Consider the following 19,432-nt stretch of genomic DNA (forward strand, 5'->3'; position numbering starts at 1 on the left):
TACATATGTTTTTATGTTCAATGTATTTTAACGGTTTAGTATTTTTATGCCAATACTATTTGACAAACATTGGGAAAAGAGAAAGAAACTCAGTATATTTTCAGTATAGCGATCATAACTTCAATTTTAACATAGAATTTACTGCCTTGAAGCAACACACCAAGTTACTCAGTGCTTTATGAGATTTAGACGATCATGTTGTTGGCTTCCGAGACATTACCATGGCTACAGGGTAATGTAAAACAACCGGCGTATTCTCCCCAGTATCAGGATTATCCAGGCTGGCCAATAATCTGAAATAGAAATCCACGTAAGAATTAATAGAAGCTCATCGAAAATACTCATATCGGAGACGGAATTTCGTATTACTCAAATAGAGCAGTACAGTGCAGTCGGATGATGGTAGAGGTGCCATGTGGCGAGGTGGATGTTGAAAATGTCAAAGATTATGGAGATTAATGATTATTGGAGTGGTTACTAGTAATCTCCAAGGTCCCGGAATCTGTCCATGGTGTATGTAGGCCTGACTACTAGAATATTGTCTTCAAACCTTACTTTTTCTGAAATCTCGAGAGGAATTCTGTGTCGTCCGGGTGAGCCTTGGCGTACTTCTGGTAGGTCGATGAGCTCAGCAGACGACCTATGACCCCTCGTACGTTGGTGGCTTGATCGAGATAGAGGTTCGGCACTTGTTTATGTTCCTCGTAAGGCATTTTGAGGCCTTTAAGGCCGTTTGGATCGAAAACTAACTTTTGTTTCGGGTCAGCATAACCGCTGTCGAGGAAAGAAAGAAACACCTAGAAATATAATGAAGAATGTGTAAATAAAAAATGCACTTTGGAAATTCATGCGAATCAGAAACACCAGTTGATGGCATAAATGATAGTTGCTTCGCTAGAACATGATAATTTTTGCAAGATAATTTTTTGCACTTCATTGTAATCATGGTGATAACACGGACATCAACATTTGTGACAAATCGCATCAGAAACGGTCAGGTCAAGATCAGGAGATACTGAAGGTTGCAGTTGCTGATATTGATATGAGCTGTATAGACTGTACTAGAATGTATGTACATTTGTTCACGGCTTACCTCGGCAAATACCTTCGATGCTTTGTCCGCTCGTCTCCTTTGGTAGATAATATCCGGTAGGTTATAGTTGTAGATGGCAAGGCATCCCTCTGGCTGGAGCACGCGGTCGACCTCCCTGTAAAACCTGTCCAAATCAAACCAATGGACTGCCATACTTGCTGTCACCAACTCGGCTGAGGAGGAGTCACAAGGGATGTTCGTCTCCGTCCCTTCCCTGAAGCAAATATTTACCCGCAATTGGTGGCCTCACCGAATCACAAAATGCTGAATTTACCACTGTCTCAAAAACATATGTATTTTGCTGAAAGACCTTTTACTGGTGACAGAGTTTTCACATCGATGAGTTTACCTGTCTTGTCATGGCATATTTATTCGGTGGAGGAAGTGACTTACAAATATGTTATGTTCTTCGGCTTTTCTTCATCCTGATTGGCTACCGTGATTTGAGACTCGCTGACGTCAACACCAGTCACCTGATCAAAATCGCGAGCCAAAATGCGCGTGCTTTGTCCAGAGCCGCAACCTACGTCAATCGCGTGGCGAAATGGTGCAGCTTTCTGGCAAACGATGGAAAGAACATCATTGGCGAGATATTATCGTAATACGGAACCAATGTAGCCAACCAAGGAGGAAAATTGAGCTGTGTCACGGCCACTAGCGTCAGAGGCACAGTGTCACAGATGGCACAGTTCCTCAAAACAAATCGCTCAATTTCAAAGATTTGACCTTGAACATTTTCAAAACAGGATTGTGAGAAAATCGTTTTGAGATTGTTCCTGTATACATGGTAGAGGTTCAAGAGATATCTAGGTGATTCTAGTCGAAGTTTATTCATAGTGAACTATAGCGAGAGCTTTTTTATCTGCATTTTCGGTCTATCCGAGCGGTCTTGATTTCCAACACCACACCAACCACGATGACTTCACATTTAAATCATCGGATATTTTTTAATGTTAACAACCATGATCATTCCACATTTATTAAGCAGTATAGTGTGGTTGTGGTGCAGAACCATTTTGATTGATGACCCGGGATTGATGATAATTCTACAAAAAACCTTAGAAATATCAACCTTAATTTCTCTCAGAAAAAAACATACCTTTTCAGCCAAATACTGTAGAATAGCATCCTTCAGTTCTGGCGGCGGAGAAGGACGGTACTGGTTGTAATACGCAGCTATCTTATCTCCCTTAAACCGATCCATACTGGGCTCACGGCTATTTGATAATGATAATGGCAGCAACTTGCAACCCCATATATAATATAATTTATCAATGATAATAGTTGTGGTCAGGGAACTGACCGGCAGGTGAAAGTGAGTCAGTATGATAACACGTCGTTGTGTATATATACATCGTTCTTTATTGAAATCAAAAATAAATACAAGATTGAACAAAGAACAAAAAAATGAGAATCTTTCAATAAAACTGTGATTAACTACGATTGGGAGTGTGACATGACAATTGATGAGAGTGTCCAGTGGGTCATCCACAGTAAGCAGTCAATTGCCAGTAATGCCAGATATGAGAGACCATATAGCCTGCTGCTATTACAATGCTCTGCAGAACCGTCTCTAAGGCAGAAAATTGGCGTCAATGTGTACAAAGTACAATCTCTCTATTGTGGACAACCATGGGTCTGGGCGTTGGTGTCCGTAATGTAGAGGTGTCCTTTATAGGAAGGTTATGCCATTATTGTCCAAAATGTGTATTCATGTGTATGAACACGGGAGTCGTGAAGCCTGCATATTCCATATTCCATTTAGTTTGTCAAAAAATGGATTCATGTGTATGAACATGGGGGGTCGTGAAGCCCACATACGTATTACACATTCCATTTAGTTGTATAAATATTAACTACTTCAAAAAATTGTCAAAATGTAATTGTAAGCAATATCTGTCTGGTCCATCTTTGGCCCCTATAAGGGCAAAAAAGTTTAACCGAATTACTTAAAACTTCAGATATCTACCGGCCCTTATGTTGCATTGACAAAAAGGACTGCTTTTGGCAAACTATATGTACGCACCTTTTGAGTTTTTAGTGTAGTATCACACACTCAGTGTTGAGACGACATATTCGTTGCGCTGGAATTTGACCCATGTGTGTCATTATGATTTCTGCTATGTTTCATGCTACACACTCCATTATTACATGTATAATTACGAGGCACGACCAGAAAGAAGAACTAAAGACTAGTTCATTTTGAGGGGCGTGAAGCCATGTATTCATTACTTTTAACTCCATTAACCCCTCCATTCTGACGATATGGCCTTGTTTCTATTGTATTGCAAATTTTATACCCAATGTGAACATGAGCGTGAGATTTAGGTTGGCAGGAGGACCAAGCGCCGCAACATGTTTTTTCACACTAATATTGATCTCGAATCCTTCGCTAATGTTGCGTGGCAGTTTCGGACAAGTCTTGCGAATTTCTGTTTGGCCACTATTCCGTTTATTGATAAGTTAACTGTTTATTACAATTAACATAGTTACGTTAGGTCCTAGTGGAAGCCATTTTGCACGAAAAACCAACCTATCACATGCCCAGACTGGGTGATTTCAAAGTTGGTTTTGGTTTTAGTGTTAGGTGTTAGTGTCAGTTTTATTCTTAATTTCTACCCCTAAAAACTTATGTCTGGATTATGTTTGGTATTCCAATTGGTTCCAGTGTGAAACTAAAACCTAATTTGAAATAGGATAATGCTAAATCTGAGTGTCAAAACTAACACCAGAACTGATTTCATTTCTGGTGTTGTGGAGAGTTTTAGTTTTAGTCCCGGTGTTAGTTTTTGACACTAAAACCATCCCTTAGTTTTAAGCTAAAACCGGACATAATGCTAAAACCAACAAACACCGACTTTGAAATAGGATGAAACTAAAACCCGCTTCATTTCAATGCTGGCTTAATCAAGGGTTTTAGTGTCCCATTTAGTCTTAAAACTAAATCTAAAAACTGACTTTGAAATCACCCATTGTCCCTTTAACATGTCATCATGCTAAGGTGACGCATAACAGCCATAGAGATAACCGGACTCCACATCAAATGGTTTATTCTCCGACGTATTTCCGAACAAGGTGCAGGCCATTCTCTCCTCGTGATAGTGATAGCGAGAGCAACTTGTTAGTCCGCTGAAGGCTTGACACCTGATTGCGCAACCGATGAGGGTTGTCATTTCCTTCTTTAATATGAGGGTCTGGTTGAATACTACTCTTGCCGGAAGAGGGAGTTGCAGGTATTGGTTCACAACTGGTTCTGAAAATAGAAGGTCGTAAGATTTTGAAGAGTAGCACCCCTTTCTTCATCTTATGTCCCTCTGCCGAGGAACTGAAATGGCAGAAAGACAAGGATGTTGGCCTACCAATATTACAGGCCCGTAGCTAGCCTTCTCCGTCAGTCTAAATATCGGACAAAATCTGCCTGAAAAACAGCCCGTTTTTGTGACCCGGGGGGGGGGGGCAATGGCCTGCTAAGATCACCAAAACGTGTAACCTTATGCCTGAAATCTATTTTCTGACAGAGGCTCACTGATGCAGCTTCACCCGTTTACTAATAAATGGCCACGCCCCACTTACTTTTTCCATAAAAAAATCAGAAGTTAAGGACCCAGAACCGACCTATTTTTCTCAAAAATGTAATGTCATCTAGTAGACTCTAGTTCTCACTGCCTCATTATTTATCGATACAAACCTCCAAGAACTCCTCCACCTTCTATTTCCACCTCGCACAGCTCAAGAATATTGGTGTCTGTTCGTTTCACGCCAACATATTGACCGACAGTATTATTGCATGATTTTGTGAACACCTCGCCATCAGTCGCAGCGACAACTTGTTTGTGGCACACGTGACCATCAGCGAACCCCTCTGGTGGTTTAGATTTCGTTATGATCAGCTCCCAGTTCTTAAATCTTGATCCTGCAAAGTAGTGATATCACATTGCTGCGGGCGGTCACTCAAGAAGAATATTTCATATTACTTTCGTTGTGTGAGTCTGATTGTTAAGGGGGACTACATGCAAGAGATGGGTCAAACTGGTAGTTTTGACTTGTATGCACATTAGGTATTGGCATAAGTTCAGATTCAGAAACATATTTTTTATTCAAGCGTACCTAGTTTAGATGTGAGATAGAAGATACCCCTATAACAGCTCGGAGTCTACGGCTATGAATCAGCGCAATCCTGTCTTCATGCACCTTTGAGTAATGAACATCGGGTCAGGGAACCGTTGCGAATTGAATATATTAGGAAACTGTAAATGTATGCAGCTGCACGGTGCAATTTTCCAAGGCCATTATCTCATCCAATGCTATTTCACCATCTAATAAATTCACTGGAATAAACACCAATACGCCTCAGTAGGAAACGGCGCGAGAGAGAAATGATACATGTATCACTGTCCCGCTGCGAATCAGGGCTAAGTTGTTCAAAACAACGTTAGCTTTAACGGAGACGTTAAGTCTTAACGTGAACATTTCAATGGGTTTGACTGAAAGAGATAACGTCCTTAAGGATACTTAACGTAACTGTTGGGGATAACGTGACTTTTGTGCTTTTGGACAACCGGGCCCTGGTGACACTTTTTGAAGAAATCTTGCCGGCAGTTGACTTGGTAGTTATCGCGGAATGCAGACGCTCACTCACCGTATCCCTCAGCCCGAGCCACAATCTGGACAGTCTTGATGGTGCACACCTTCTCCAGGTCAACATACCACCATTGGTTTGCCAATGTTTTGGTCGCAGCACAGGAAAAGTCGCGAAATCTCAGTGGACTCCGGTTGCCATCGACGGCTCTACTTGCTTCACCTCTGCTATAAGTTGAGCTCTGATAAGCTGGTTTGCCTTTTGCCATGTTGCCTGTTAAATACAAGTTATTAGAGTTTTGCTAGGAGCTGTTTAATTGTTGGATGCAGAAGATGTCATCCTCTCCTAAACTGAAGCAACTGCTACCAATTTATGAAGAAAAAGGTTTGTGTTAGTGTGTGCGCGCGTGCGTGTGCATGAGTGTGTGTCTCTGAAACCCATACCTTACTAAACTGGCAAAGAAAACACCGGCTGACAATCGGGGAACACAGATCTCATGATCACCACTGGTGCAGAATCTGCCAAAGATCGGGAACCACGGAACTCACCGAGTAGCTGGCCAAGAATATGCCGATTAAAAAAGAGTACTAAAAAAATTAAAATTTTGCCATATCCAGCACTGCCCATTATCATTCAGGTCTGCTTTTTGAATTTTATCATCCACTCCCCACGACTTTCTACAGTTTAACGTGAGCCGAGCTCATAGTGGAGTAAAGCATTTTTGCACGAATCAATATTTTATTGCGCGCTGTGGAGAGGCTACGTTTCATGGTGCTTGTCACAAAACCAATGAAGCTGAACTACTTAGGCTCCCTAAATCATAAATAATAAACTAAACTTAACTATAATACATGATGACATTTCTACCTTGCCTCGAAGAACAGGCAATATCACATACAGATTTCCACCCAGGTCTACCTGGGAAAAGTGAGGATTTACTTCTCCTTTTGAATAATTCGTGAATCAGATGGTACAAAAGCTGGGAGTAGTTCATCTGTCATATACTACACACTTTTAATAACGAGAGCAACCATAATTAATATCTACCCTTAAACGCTGGTTATATTTGTGCTTAACCCTAAGGTTTAGTCAAAAAACTACATCGATGATGAAACATGTACTCACATACCGATCTTTTATACTTTGTACAAATTACAGGTGGATTGCTACTACGAATTACAATTACATACTTCTTCCAAAAAAAATCATGTGGGACATAAAAAAGACACTTAATGAATTGTGTAATGAATTACGAACAAACTAATTTTGTATTTAATTGGAGACCGTGCTAATTACTACCAGCAGCCGGTTTGCAGCCTTCGGTAGGACCAACATCGGGAATAATCTGAGGTTTCACCTGCATCGTAACAAACACAAAATGCATGAATTATTTGTCCCACAAAGAATTTAATCTACTACACTACTATACAAACCAGCTGAAAACATAAATGCTACAATCAAATAGATCACAATCCACTGAAGAGCATTAATTGTTCTTTCTGCTCATTTTGAAAGGAATCGTCGACGATAAAACGCGTTCGTATAGAAACAAACTCACAGTTGACCCCCGAACTGGTCTGAAAACAACATCTTTTAGATATTTTCAGGAAAATGGGCCGATTTGTTCTTCTTTTTGTTACATTGGTAGCATTTTATGCACATTGTTCTGCTTTTCATCAATGGGGTACACCGCTAACCGAGTGTGCCAGGGAAGACTATGTATTCAAGAGACCGAAAATCTCGCAGAAGTGCATCGGGAAGGAACAGGTTTATTCGAAAGCTGCCGTCGCGTGTGAAAGTACAGCTTGTTCAAGAGTTGGGAGGTAAGGATAACTTCTGTGATACATTCAATGGTTTGAGTTGACTATGAAGACTTTTTTCAAAGGCCGGGCAAACTTATTGAACCACCGAGCACCGTGTATCTAAATTGTTTCAAAGTGCATTATCAACTGAAACACGTTTGTCACAGGAACAATAGTTACATGGAAGGCATGTTGTCCATCCGCTGTTGGTTGGCCTTTCTGGTTAGAGATGCTTACTTATTTTCAGAAATATGCTTAAACGAGGCGGTCACGCCGTTGATGCAACGATAGCTGTCTTGTTGTGTCTCGGAGTCGTTAATGGAGAGTCATCTGGTGTTGGAGGTGGCCTTATGATGACCATTTATGACAGGTACGTAAAGTAAAAAAAGATCGTTTCTTGAATAAACCGCTTTCAATAGACAGAGCAGCTCAACAGCACCTGCAATGGCACATGTTGTACAAATTATCTACGGTAGTTCAGGCCAAATAGTGAGCTTTCGGCGCAAAACCCCCGAAACGTCCACGTGAACGCCTATCCTTTTGTTCAACTTCGTTATCAGGAGGTCAAACAATGAGATAGGGGTTCACGTTGGCGTTTCGGGGGATTTTCAAAAACTCCTTTATCTACGTAATGGTATACGGCGTGTATCTTAATACGTGTGAGTCACCGGTTCCCTTCTAGCCCAACGCCGCATTCCCGCCAAGTCCCTTACATGTAGGTTTACCTTCCATTCAATCAGACCGTCAGGTCACGTGACTTCACGTCTTTTAATCCCGTCTCGTTCGATTGATCAAACCCACGTCGATTCTCTATTGCTCTCGTCTTACGGACGAGACCAGGGAGAAGGTTTTAAAATTGTTGGACTCCCTGAGCACAGCCAGGCGGTCACAACAACTCATTTTGGTACTTTTCACCAAATGTTCTGAAGAAACATGCAGAATATGTCCTATTGACAGCGCAGCCACTGCAGTTGCATTTTGGTTAGGATTTGTGGACTTTACACTGACACTTGTTGCGGGCAGCATTTTTCATCACCCGTGTTAAAGGGTAACAAAACAGTTTCTTCACTCTCCTCAGAATGTCACAGTGCTGCAACTTTGAGCTTATCGCTTATTCAGGTGATAAGTTGCAGCATTGTGACAGCATCATGAAATTGTGTACATTCCTCTTTCTAAGGGAAACGAAAAAAGCCCACGCCTTAGACGGTCGAGAGGTCGCCCCGGCAGCGGCAGTCAACAATTCAGCATTTACAAATGATCCTAATAACACCATTTATGGTAAGTTTAATCAGCATAGTGCACACTTCACACGGCAAACGTTCCTTTTGAAAGAAAACGTAATTGTAGTGAATGCGGGGAGGATAATATGTTTGCAAGGTCATACCTAAAGTAAAGTAGGAGAGACAACATCCGATTTTACGACTCTCCGCTGTGGCTTGGGAGAAACACATACCTCAGGTCAAAGCACACCCCAGTTAGCAACATTCAAAACATCCTCGGTCCTCGCTTTTCGACGAATTCGATCCTGAAAATCACTTCTGAAGCTTTCGAGATTTTCTCCAATAATAATGATGTCCTGTTTAATGACAAAATTACAGAGTTTGATCCTCCCCTACTTTCTACAAGCAGCCTTTAAGTCAATTAGGAAGCATGATTGACGGCAGAAAGTTGTAAATCCAGTAGAGAACGGTTAGAAAGTGTTTTTTTTTCAAAAGTAAAATTTCTTCTCATTTTCACAGGAGCTAAATCTATAGGTGTGCCAGGTGTGGTAGCAGCCATGAAGGAAGCCCACACCAAATTTGGACTCCTTCCTTGGGCAAGCCTTTTCGAGCCTGCCATAAAGATGTGTGAACAGGGTTTCCCTCTGAGCTTCAACGAAGCAGATGCATTGACTCAAAAGGACCTGTCGAACCATACGTATCGTTCGGCAGTCAAGAGAGATCCAGCTTTCATGTAGGTAGTTTTCATTGTAAACCCTGTCCCCCGTAGTCGGGATCATCATTATTTTCGTCGAATTTGTGTCGAGTTCTGAGAAAACAGATTTCTTTCTGCCAGTCGCCTCAAAAAATTGGATGTGTCGAATGTCTGTTCACCCGAATATCTTTTTTATTACATTCTAACTGATAGGCTCTTAACACTGGATTTGTTTTTCTCATTGTCAGGGCGGTTTTCTTGAATAAACGAACTGGTGAAGCAAAGACAGAAGGGGAGACGTTTTACTGCCGCAACCTCGCCACGACGTACAGGTTACTACGGAATGATGCAGATTTTTACACGGGCCCACTCGCTGCAAAAATCGTTAGTGAGATACAGGCAAAAGGTTTTTAGTTTTTTTCTACACACATGGAGATGGGTGTGGTTGTGGGGACTGGTCGACTAATACCACGTATGCAATGCTTCAGCAAATATGGGTGCGTAACGTCACTACAGTTACATGTAACTGATAAATTGGAAATGATTTAGATCTGCTTATTGCTTGGTGTATATGAGAGGGTACCATTGCAAACCACCAGGGTAAGAAATGATTCATAATATTGCAAGAACTCATCGTAGCGAGTATTGTGATCAGCTATATTGACACCTGGCGATCACTTTCAAATTGATAAAAATTGATCAACCTCGCTAGTGCCGCGGCGAACGTCAATTCCAAATACTAACAGTACTCGCTGATGAGGTCGCAGTTTACCCATGCACAGCAGAGATAGCATGCGGGAAAATCCCCCAGGGGAAGCACGCCAAGGTCCTGAATGTTCTGGCATCTGATCTGTCTACCGGCAACTTTAACAAGACTTTTAACTCTCTCAGGTGGACTCCTCAGTCTAGACGACCTGAAGAACTACCGCGCCGTCTGGCGAGAGCCGTTGTTTGGCGATGTTGCTGGGCATAAGTACATTACTACACCTGTTCCTTCGTCAGGGGGCTTCGTCCCAATTATGTTTAACGTCTTGAAAGGTATGTTGGTTGAAGTGTTTGAGATTTTGAATGATGTAGGTATTCAACTCGTACCGCTCGACTGGTTAATACAAGACGAGTGGCATTCTTGCTGCCAATGATTCACGCACCTAAAAGAACCATTGGGATCATTCGTAATGAGATGCGACATATCCCTGGTCCCAAGCCTCCCCAAGTCTGCGAGGGCAACGATACCAGAGTAGCAGGAAGACTCACCAAGTGTGGAGGGTGAGATCGGGGAGAGGCCCAACCAGTGCCAATACTCCTCAGGCAAAAAACAACCAATCAACTTTTTCCATGAATGTTCAGGGGAAAAAGATTGAAGTGAAATTATTTTTAATTGTATATTCAACCTGAGAGCTGTCCATTCAGCTGATTCCTACATCGATATTGCTAGATAAATGTAATGAATTAATAATTAGTAAAGCAGAGATCGTCAGATCACCTTTATGAGCGTTTACAAGGCAAACCAATCTGTAGATCGATCCGGATCCATCTAGATCGGGTTGGTCCCGTGTTGACGGTCCTTTCACAACATTTTGTTTTCTCTAAGGTTTTAACATGACTGAGAGTGACCTTCGGAAAGGACCAGAGCAGTTAGCACTGAAGTTACATCGCTTCATTGAAACATGTAAATTTGCTTACGCCAAGCGGGTACTTCTTGGCGACACCAAAGGATCAAGAGAGGTGAGAACGGTCGTTATTACGGTGTTCAAGTTGATATACCTGTCACGGGATACAATAGATTCGCCAGAATCTTTTGTCTTAACCCGCCCTTACACCAAATGCCCAAGGGTAACTGCGTGCCCGATCGATGTTCCTGTTGTCATTTAGACCCAGCCAAAATTGGTTGAACAAGCCCGTGGCCTTCAGTAATAGTCTATAGGCGTTGAATGATACGGCTTACCACTTCGAGGTTTCAGATTTTGCAGCATTGGTGCATTCATTTCTCCAAGATTTGGAGAAATGACTGTTCTTAGAGACCCCTGTGCTAAACAGGCAAGGAAATGACTAGTAATGTACGTATTTAGATCTCACATGCCTCATAGAAACAAAGCATTGACCTGTTCAAAGCACTGCCCCGAATTAAAGCACAGAAGGTTAAAGGATGATCTGATATCCCGTCATGAACGTTTTTTCTAGGACCCGATTTTCTTATTTTCAATTATTGGTCTATTTCAGTACTTAAAAACATTAATGACAAAAGAATTTGCGGATGAAACGCGCTCAAAGATAAACGACGACATGACGTTTGCAAATCGGAGTTATTACGGAAAAGACATACCAGACCAAAGAATGAAGCACAGCACATCACATGTTTCAATTCTGGACCAGTACGGGAATGCTGTGTCCACCACTACTTCTATAAATATGCAGTGAGTAGATTACAATTGCTGGGAAATTTCCTGGATCCATTAGAGATGCAATGAACTCCTAGACACCGTCCCAAGGACGTTTATACCTCATGTACTATAGTATCTCCTCAGTACTTGATGCTCGAATGATCACCCAACTTCACAGGCAAGCCCATTTTCAACGTCTGTGTTCTTACGCTGTTGAATCATTCGCCGGAATCTTTCGTCAAATGATTTCTAAAGTTGTCAAAGGTTCCTTTCGCCCTCTATTTGACAAATTCCGGCAAGTCTGGTGTTGCCCGTAACGCCGGCATGGCCGGTACATTAATTTTAATCTTTACTGTGCCTCTGGAGAGGGGGACATTTCCATAAATGGGGCGATAATGGAGCAAATCTAATTTGATTCGTATTTCGTCCAAGTCTGTCAAGCTTTTCATAGCTTTTGATATATCATTATACTTCGGGGTATTTCGGCTAGATTGTCAGTGAAAAATGACACAGTTACATCAAAATGTGAACAAGATCACCTAAACTTTAAATTATCGACTCCTTTCCGTTTCAGCTTTGGTTCCGGTGTCATTGGTGCTGAAACGGGAATAATATACAATAACGTCATGAATGACTTCTCCTTCCCTAACGGAGAGAATTTGTTCGGATTTGAGCCGACCAGTTCGAACTACGTGAAAGTCAACAAACGCCCAATGGGTACGCTGGCACCCTTCGTGATGGTGGACAGAAACGATGATGTGACAGTAGTTGGCGGAGCCTCTGGCGGAGGAAAGATCCTATCCACAGTCGTTTCGGTGAGACCAACTTTTTACTGTTGCTCGAGCCCCACATCAGTATCAACACCTTCTTCCTATAATGTAACATTTACTAACGCACCAAATACAGGCAGGAACAGGAATGCATTACATCACTTCGAACATCTTTAATAAAAAAGTTTTCGCTACAACGATAAAACACATCAGAACTTGATATTGCAGGTACTTCAAGAGATGTTTATCTTCAATAAAGGATTAAAGGAGGCAGTGGATGCCGAGCGCATTCATAGCCAATGGATTCCAACCTCCTCCTTCATATCAGCAGGGTTCACCAAATACAAGGTACGAGGTAGAAAAGGCTCGTTATCATCAGACAAACATCATGTACACCCTCCATGATTGAAATAGGAGGTCTGAGTAGAGTCATTCTCAATATAATTTCCTAATTATTATTTTACACTTCCATGAACAACCACAAATAACTATGTCCATTTAAATCTTTGAAAATTGTGCCTGGTACATACCATGGTTAACTGTTGATCTGAAGAGTACATCATTGTTTAAGAGAAGAGTCTACTTATTTCACAAACAAATCTTGCTTTTCTTGCAGTGATATTGTACTGTGCTCCACATCCTCCTATAAAAAGGCTGAATTCGTGAATTTAAAGTCAAAATATTCATCGTTTCAGGAAGCTATTGATATCCTCGTAAAGAAGGGTCACACTATGCACTATTACTGTTTCATTCCTTCTGGGTTTCACGGGATCTACGTTAAAAGCGGACACGTGCACGCCTACACTGACGCGAAAAAATTTGGATGCCCTGCCGGATTTTAGACCTGTTGTACTTTGATATTTTTCAAACCGTGTGTGCAGTGCGTTAGTGCAAAAGCAATTTCAGATTCAAAATACGTACATTTTATACACGAACTGTATCCAGTAAATTGTGGCCTTTGAACGGACATTTCTCAAATTATAAGTTGTGGTTGATGAGAAACATGCCACAGAAAATTTCACTGCAGGAGGGGTTATTGGGCGAAAAGGCATCGTATCGTCAAGGCGAACATCAGGCTATTGGGAAATATGTTTCATGGTTTTAAATCAGCATGAACATGGAACATTCTTAGTGTTGGCCAGATTATGGCGATGATTACTTCTGAAAATGGCCCATATGTAGTGTTTCTCCTCAATAAAGACTAGTCATCATCAATTCTTGATACTTTATTTCAAATGAATAAGAGTGGGATACGTGCAGCCTTACGAATCGATATTCATTATACGCATGTACCAAGACGGACTTAGCCGTTCTTTTCGGCGTCTACAGGTGCGAGTTCAGATCTTTATGATGTTGGCCTTGCTTTGGAGGAAAAATCAAAGTAATTTCAACTTCTCCGCAATTTTTGCCTAGTAGGGCCTTGATGACATGAAAAATACATGTAGATGATTCGAGGCCCGCGGGTAGCGCCGATACGGCCAGTTGGTGGGGACAGACTGCCAGGCACCTGGTACTGCATTAGAGATAAGAGTTGGGAAGTATGGAGGAGTGTCTCATTAGCTAATTCTAGCTGGCGATTCCTGGAGGGGTGACACTATAATAAACTTTAAATAGCCAATTGACTCTTCCTTCCTGCAATTCATCAATAATGGACCATTGGCCGTAGTGACATGTCCATTTATCATGATCATTAAGGGTCAACAACTTTAACATTGCCCCAGATAAAATGCCTGGCATATAAAAGCGTTATACTGTCAATTCTTGTTCGAACAATTAACGACCGACCAATGAAAAACTATGCAAATGTATTGCATTCATGTCCACAGTCATGAAGATATCATCCTATGCACGATATTTGCAAGTTTATAATGTGTGCAATATGGTTTGACAAGTTTGACACATGAAATCCAAGCATGGTGTTGGTTGGTAAGACATACTAAGAGCGGATCGAATACAGGGACGTTGAAGCCTGAGTTCTGAGAATAGCGAAGGACTGTACACGTACAATCTATATTGTCGCGTTAAGTGCTACACCTAACCGGATAGCTGTTTGTAACAGGTATGTTGATTAGCAAGTCACCCCTACTCAAGGAAGGTAAGGGCTTTTTTTTATTAAATAGGCCGTGATATAACGATATTGGTTTCTACATTGGCACTCAACGCCGCGTTTAGTAATGAACTATTAAGGTCGGAGGTACCGTCAAGTTATGTGCTAATTTATCTATGCGCAATTCGTAAAACACCTTTGTACTTAGCTGTAGTAAGAATCGGAGGTATCTATAAAAACTCTCCATATAACAGATACATACTTCGCACTTCGTCGTTCGTAGCCAAGTTCGTAGCTCTTAAGAGTAAGGCTTGCGAAACCAGCCGCCTGACAGAGCATAACACCGCAGCGCATAATTATACATGTAGGGAAGGAAAACTCTCTCTGGGTAACGAATAATACAGGGTGAAAAACATAAGACCCAGGTAAAGATGACAGCCATGTATTGCCAGAACATGTATAGCCCAACGTTTGATTCCTCAGGTGCTCAGTTAGAAACAACGACCATGATCTTCGAACTCGTAGAGAACCTGCAGCCAACCACAGTGCTAGGTTTCCTCGTGGTGCTATGTCTGTCCTTCCTTTACCTAAGACGAAATGAGAAGCTGCCCCCGGGTCCAAGAGGGCTCCCTCTGATAGGCAGCATTCCATTCATAGGTTGGTGCATTTATTGCTACATTATGAGGTTGGTTTGTAAGAGGATTGCAAGTCCTTGCGAGCACTGACAACTGCTGACATGACCAACCGATCACATTTACTTACCACTTCGTTTTGCACAAGGGCTTGCTAATAAAGCTATCGTCTGACATATAGAAACGGTCTGTAAATACTGTCAAAAACTATGATCTAATAGTTTTCCAAATATTTTTCTCCTCCATTTTGCATGTACAACCCTTGTGATTTCTCATGTTTGCGATTTTACTACAAACGTAAAAGTTCGACCACTGAGGATATTTATCTTTTCAGGCAAGAATTTGGCAGCAGAAGCTTTACAAATATCGAAGGAATACAACAGTGACGTAATTACCATACGCCTTGGGCCAATCCTTGGCATCTTTCTCAACTCGTATGATACAATCAAAGATGGCCTCTCAAGCGATGACTTCACTGACAGACCGGATCAGATATTCTTCAAGAAGTTCATTTGCGAAGGCAAAGGCAAGATAAAGAGTCCATATTTCTAAAATGTCATTACACATTTGAGAGTTCTGAAAATCTCAATTTTTCTCCGGCAGCTATTGATGGGTTGGTATAGCGTTGATGTGGGCTTCTTGACAGTCACCAGTATTCTGCCTACCACTTCATCCGTTGTTTGACACATGTCTGTCAGTTTTAGGTAAAAATATGAAGCCTTTTTGGAGGGCCAAAATGATTGGTGCTGCTAAATTTCACAACTCTCTCTTCAGGTATTGTCTCTACCGATGGACCCGAGTGGAAAGAACAACGCCGTTTCGCGCTCTCCGTCCTTCGAGACTTCGGAATGGGCAAGATGGCGGCCGAGGAGAAAATATTGAACGAAACCCAGCAACTCTTAACCGAAATCGAAAAGAAAGGTTCAGAGGAATTTGACATCCAACCCCTCCTGGCAACCTCAGCAGCGAATATTATTTGTCTGATAATATTTGGACAGAGATATTCATATGACGACGAAGAGTTCTCGTACTACATCTCAAGGTTCCAAGAAAACGTTAAACTGATGGGCCAGGGTAACCCCTTGACCGTCATTCACTGGCTGCGCCATCTACCGGGGGATTTATTTCACTACAAACAGGTCATGCGCAATGTGAGGCACGTGCTTGGTTTTCTCGACAACCACATAAAAGAGCACAAAGAGAGATTCGACCCTGATAACATCATGGATTTCTTGGATGCGTATATTTTGGAAAAGCAGCGACAGGATAAGAGAAACCCAGACAATTCGTTCACAGGTAAGTGAAGACTGGTCGCAATTGCAGGTTGAATTCAACGTCAAGAAGAGTAGTTTCCGGATGTCTATCTTCCTCGTAGGGGGAGGATCTAATGAGCCTTCGTTTAACTAGATTAGTAAAAGTTGCTCGGGCAAGGGTTCAATTTCACAACACATTCTGCAAATCAGTGACGGACCCCAGTGGATGCAATGACAAGATCCTATTGAAGTGCTTTTCCCAGCCTAAGTTTTTTCTTGTAGCCTGATAAGGACGATAGACCACGGAAAATACCGTTAATTCCTCACGCTGCACGAAAATTTCCAAGAGGCATGGACACCACTGTTGACTAGCCAGTCTCCGTGATAATATGAAATCACTTTTACGGCTCTTGCAGATCTTCAACTTGTGAACGTCATGGGAGACCTGTTTCTTGCCGGCTCCGACACATCAGCGACTACTATTCTGTGGGGCCTGCTATACCTGATCACCATGCCAGAAATTCAGAAAAAAGTCCAACAGGAAATTGACGATGTGATCGGACGAGAGAGAACGCCTTCAATGATGGACAAGCGCCACCTCCCGTACACCGAGGCAACCATCTTGGAGATTCATCGCGTTGGAAGCATTGGTCCAATCGGTGCGCCCCATTCAAACAATGCTCGTGATGTCATGTTCCGAGGATACAAAATTCCGAAAGGATCCTTCGTCTTCCCGAACCTATGGGCCGTGCACAGGGATCCTGCGTCTTGGAAATACCCCGAGGGTTTTCATCCCGAGAATTTCTTGAATGAGAATGGCGAGGTCGTTTTGCCAAAAACATGGCTGCCCTTTTCTTCAGGTATGGACTCTTCGGTTTTCGAGGGTATTCGATATTATGAAACTGATACTGTATGTAAGTTCAACAACTTTTTAATGTAGTGTCATTGGATACACAATGGTTGTAAAATAATAATAGTTAAAAGACAGTCATGACAGGCGTTCAAAATTTGGACCATGTACCAGCCAAGTTTGGCTGACTACTGTACCTCTATTGGGCATGGAGGGCAGCTGGCAGGTACCAATTTAACCTGAATCGTTGGCGACAGGTCGCTGCGTTTATATCAGTTCATCATGGATTACAAGTACAAACCAATTCGAGATGTCAGACGAGCTGAAAGTATACATGGATAAGAGACATTAAGCCCACCCTTACACCATGTCATTCTGAAATCAGCTGATTTTCAAAGTTCGTCGTAATCATGATAGCATCTCCTTTCAGGTCGGCGGCAGTGCCCTGGAGAAAGCCTTGCCAAAATGGAGGTCTTCCTCGTAATGACGTCATTGCTGCAGAAATTCTACTTTTCGATACCAGAGGGCGATGAAAAACCGGCTCTTGAGGGCGTGTTCGGAATGAATTTGAGCCCACAGCCTTTCCATCTTTGTGCTAGCTTGAGGAGTTAAAAACCAATTGGCTATGAATGTAATTTACGGCAATTGTAAATACGACGTGTACATACACTCATTTAAATTTAATTAAATGGAACGAAGAAAGACGATGTAGTCCAGTAAATATAGGAATGTACCTGGAACAAATTAGAACAGTGGAAAACACTCAGAAAAAAACGCTTAGATGAGATTGTTGTTGATAGGGGTATACGCCCTATGCTGCGTTGAATCGTTGTAATGCTTAACGGCGGCCGGAGTCTTTGCTGTTTGCTATCCGAATGCTGTCATGCAAAGCACCATATAAAGTGTATGAGATGACACTGTGTCTTCAATGCAATGACCAAAACAAGGATGAATCGCCACGACTGTGGTTCAGGCTCTACAACAACCAGTTATCGGCGAGTATTCTGTCTTACCATCATTAATAAATGGATGACCAGTGTAACTGCTGGAAACAAAATAAATTAATTGATGTTGCCAACTTCATTTTCATGGTAATTTTACCTTCCTTCGATATATTATGAGCAATTTTTCAGTGTATTTGTGTCTGGTAGGCATACAAGGAATATCATCCATCAACGAATTCTACTCATTGCCAAGCACCATGTCTTCCACTACCAAAATACACGGTGCGATGTACGTTGTATGGGTTTTGATTGGTCGAGAATCCTTCGTTTATTCTGTTCGAGTCAGATGTTCGTGCTGTCACGACAATACCAGGAAGGGGACAGGGAAAGGAAGTAAAGGGAATGAACGGACGACTAGAGTTATTAGCTCTGCCTACGCCCTCTTCCACCACCCTGATTTATGTAAACAGGGCAAGGGATTTACTAGAATGCTGCAATTCTTAAATATCAACAAGAACCATCAAATGAATGGACACTGTGATGATTGACATTTTCGAGGATATCATCAGCATGGAAGTTTCCCTGGACGGTGACAACCAATGGTGACAACCATAAATGTAGAAACAGTCGTTCTGATGACGTCCGATCTTACTGATCTAATCGGCAGAGAAGGAGGAGACATGAACTGACGAACAACACCGATAATTCCGCATGCCATGAATAGTGGACTAGTTGGTCTGGAACACTTCCAATTTCAATACTGATTACCGACCACTATGGATGTTTTGATATTTTTGACTATCTTTCCACTCTGAATCACCGTTTGTCACATGTCTGTTCTATTTATGTTCAATAGCGTTTGGTTCTATTAGCAGGCATTGAAACGGTCCCTGGTGCAACTTGTTTCCTCTGAAGTAGTAGGCGCAGCGTATTACAGAGACAGCAACCACCACCGTGGAATTACCGATTGTATCACGTCTACGCCACCGCTAATCATGATTGCGAGTATTTTAGTCCTCGTTTCTTTTCCAATCGGAATCACTGGTGGTTGCTTCCCTGTTGGCGATTTTCCACCATGTTTTAACATTCACGCTGGTTCTAGGTGCTGTTGAGATATTCCCTAACGCAACCAGACTACTCCTTATTTGAAGCAGTGGTAATCGGAGA

At 42.0% G+C, this 19,432-nt stretch overlaps 3 protein-coding genes across 3 annotated transcripts; 2 read left to right on the forward strand and 1 right to left on the reverse strand.

Moving 5' to 3' along the window:
- Positions 1 to 97: 97 nt before the first annotated feature.
- Positions 98 to 2,297, reverse strand: LOC135486930 (putative methyltransferase DDB_G0268948). The gene is made up of 5 exons (XM_064770111.1): positions 2,193 to 2,297; positions 1,487 to 1,650; positions 1,094 to 1,307; positions 556 to 797; positions 98 to 293 (listed from the first exon to the last, which is right to left on the reverse strand). The coding sequence occupies exons 1-5, from the start codon at positions 2,295 to 2,297 to the stop codon at positions 194 to 196; spliced, it is 825 nt and encodes a 274-aa protein (XP_064626181.1). The 3' UTR covers positions 98 to 193.
- Positions 2,298 to 7,166: 4,869 nt separating this feature from the next.
- Positions 7,167 to 13,738, forward strand: LOC135486727 (glutathione hydrolase 1 proenzyme-like). Its single transcript, XM_064769797.1, has 11 exons — positions 7,167 to 7,495; positions 7,722 to 7,844; positions 8,652 to 8,752; positions 9,214 to 9,427; positions 9,637 to 9,794; positions 10,280 to 10,426; positions 10,980 to 11,113; positions 11,609 to 11,802; positions 12,344 to 12,584; positions 12,768 to 12,887; positions 13,235 to 13,738. Exons 1-11 carry the CDS (start codon positions 7,284 to 7,286, stop codon positions 13,379 to 13,381), a joined length of 1,791 nt encoding a protein of 596 aa, XP_064625867.1. The 5' UTR covers positions 7,167 to 7,283; the 3' UTR covers positions 13,382 to 13,738.
- Positions 13,739 to 14,333: 595 nt separating this feature from the next.
- On the forward strand, positions 14,334 to 18,382 carry LOC135486935 (cytochrome P450 2U1-like). The gene is made up of 6 exons (XM_064770116.1): positions 14,334 to 14,598; positions 15,070 to 15,243; positions 15,553 to 15,744; positions 15,993 to 16,514; positions 16,888 to 17,331; positions 17,752 to 18,382. Exons 2-6 carry the CDS (start codon positions 15,093 to 15,095, stop codon positions 17,931 to 17,933), a joined length of 1,491 nt encoding a protein of 496 aa, XP_064626186.1. The 5' UTR covers positions 14,334 to 14,598; positions 15,070 to 15,092; the 3' UTR covers positions 17,934 to 18,382.
- The last annotated feature ends 1,050 nt before the right edge of the window (positions 18,383 to 19,432 follow it).

This window comes from Lineus longissimus, chromosome 4 (genome assembly GCF_910592395.1).
Source record: "Lineus longissimus chromosome 4, tnLinLong1.2, whole genome shotgun sequence".
Classification (NCBI taxonomy): domain Eukaryota; kingdom Metazoa; phylum Nemertea; class Pilidiophora; order Heteronemertea; family Lineidae; genus Lineus; species Lineus longissimus.

Excerpts from the sequence above, each read along its gene's own strand:
- LOC135486930 (XM_064770111.1), bottom strand. The coding sequence starts at position 2,297 with ATGGATCGGTTTAAGGGAGATAAGATAGCTGCGTATTACAACCAGTAC. Across the intron at positions 1,308-1,486 it reads CCGAAGAACATAACATATTT|GGAAGGGACGGAGACGAACA; the intron begins GTAAGTCACTTC and ends TATTTGCTTCAG. Across the intron at positions 798-1,093 it reads CATCGAAGGTATTTGCCGAG|GTGTTTCTTTCTTTCCTCGA; the intron begins GTAAGCCGTGAA and ends TTATATTTCTAG.
- LOC135486727 (XM_064769797.1), top strand. The coding sequence starts at position 7,284 with ATGGGCCGATTTGTTCTTCTTTTTGTTACATTGGTAGCATTTTATGCA. Across the intron at positions 7,845-8,651 it reads ATGATGACCATTTATGACAG|GGAAACGAAAAAAGCCCACG; the intron begins GTACGTAAAGTA and ends CCTCTTTCTAAG. Across the intron at positions 10,427-10,979 it reads TATGTTTAACGTCTTGAAAG|GTTTTAACATGACTGAGAGT; the intron begins GTATGTTGGTTG and ends GTTTTCTCTAAG.
- LOC135486935 (XM_064770116.1), top strand. The coding sequence starts at position 15,093 with ATGATCTTCGAACTCGTAGAGAACCTGCAGCCAACCACAGTGCTAGGT. Across the intron at positions 16,515-16,887 it reads CCCAGACAATTCGTTCACAG|ATCTTCAACTTGTGAACGTC; the intron begins GTAAGTGAAGAC and ends CGGCTCTTGCAG. Across the intron at positions 17,332-17,751 it reads ATGGCTGCCCTTTTCTTCAG|GTCGGCGGCAGTGCCCTGGA; the intron begins GTATGGACTCTT and ends ATCTCCTTTCAG.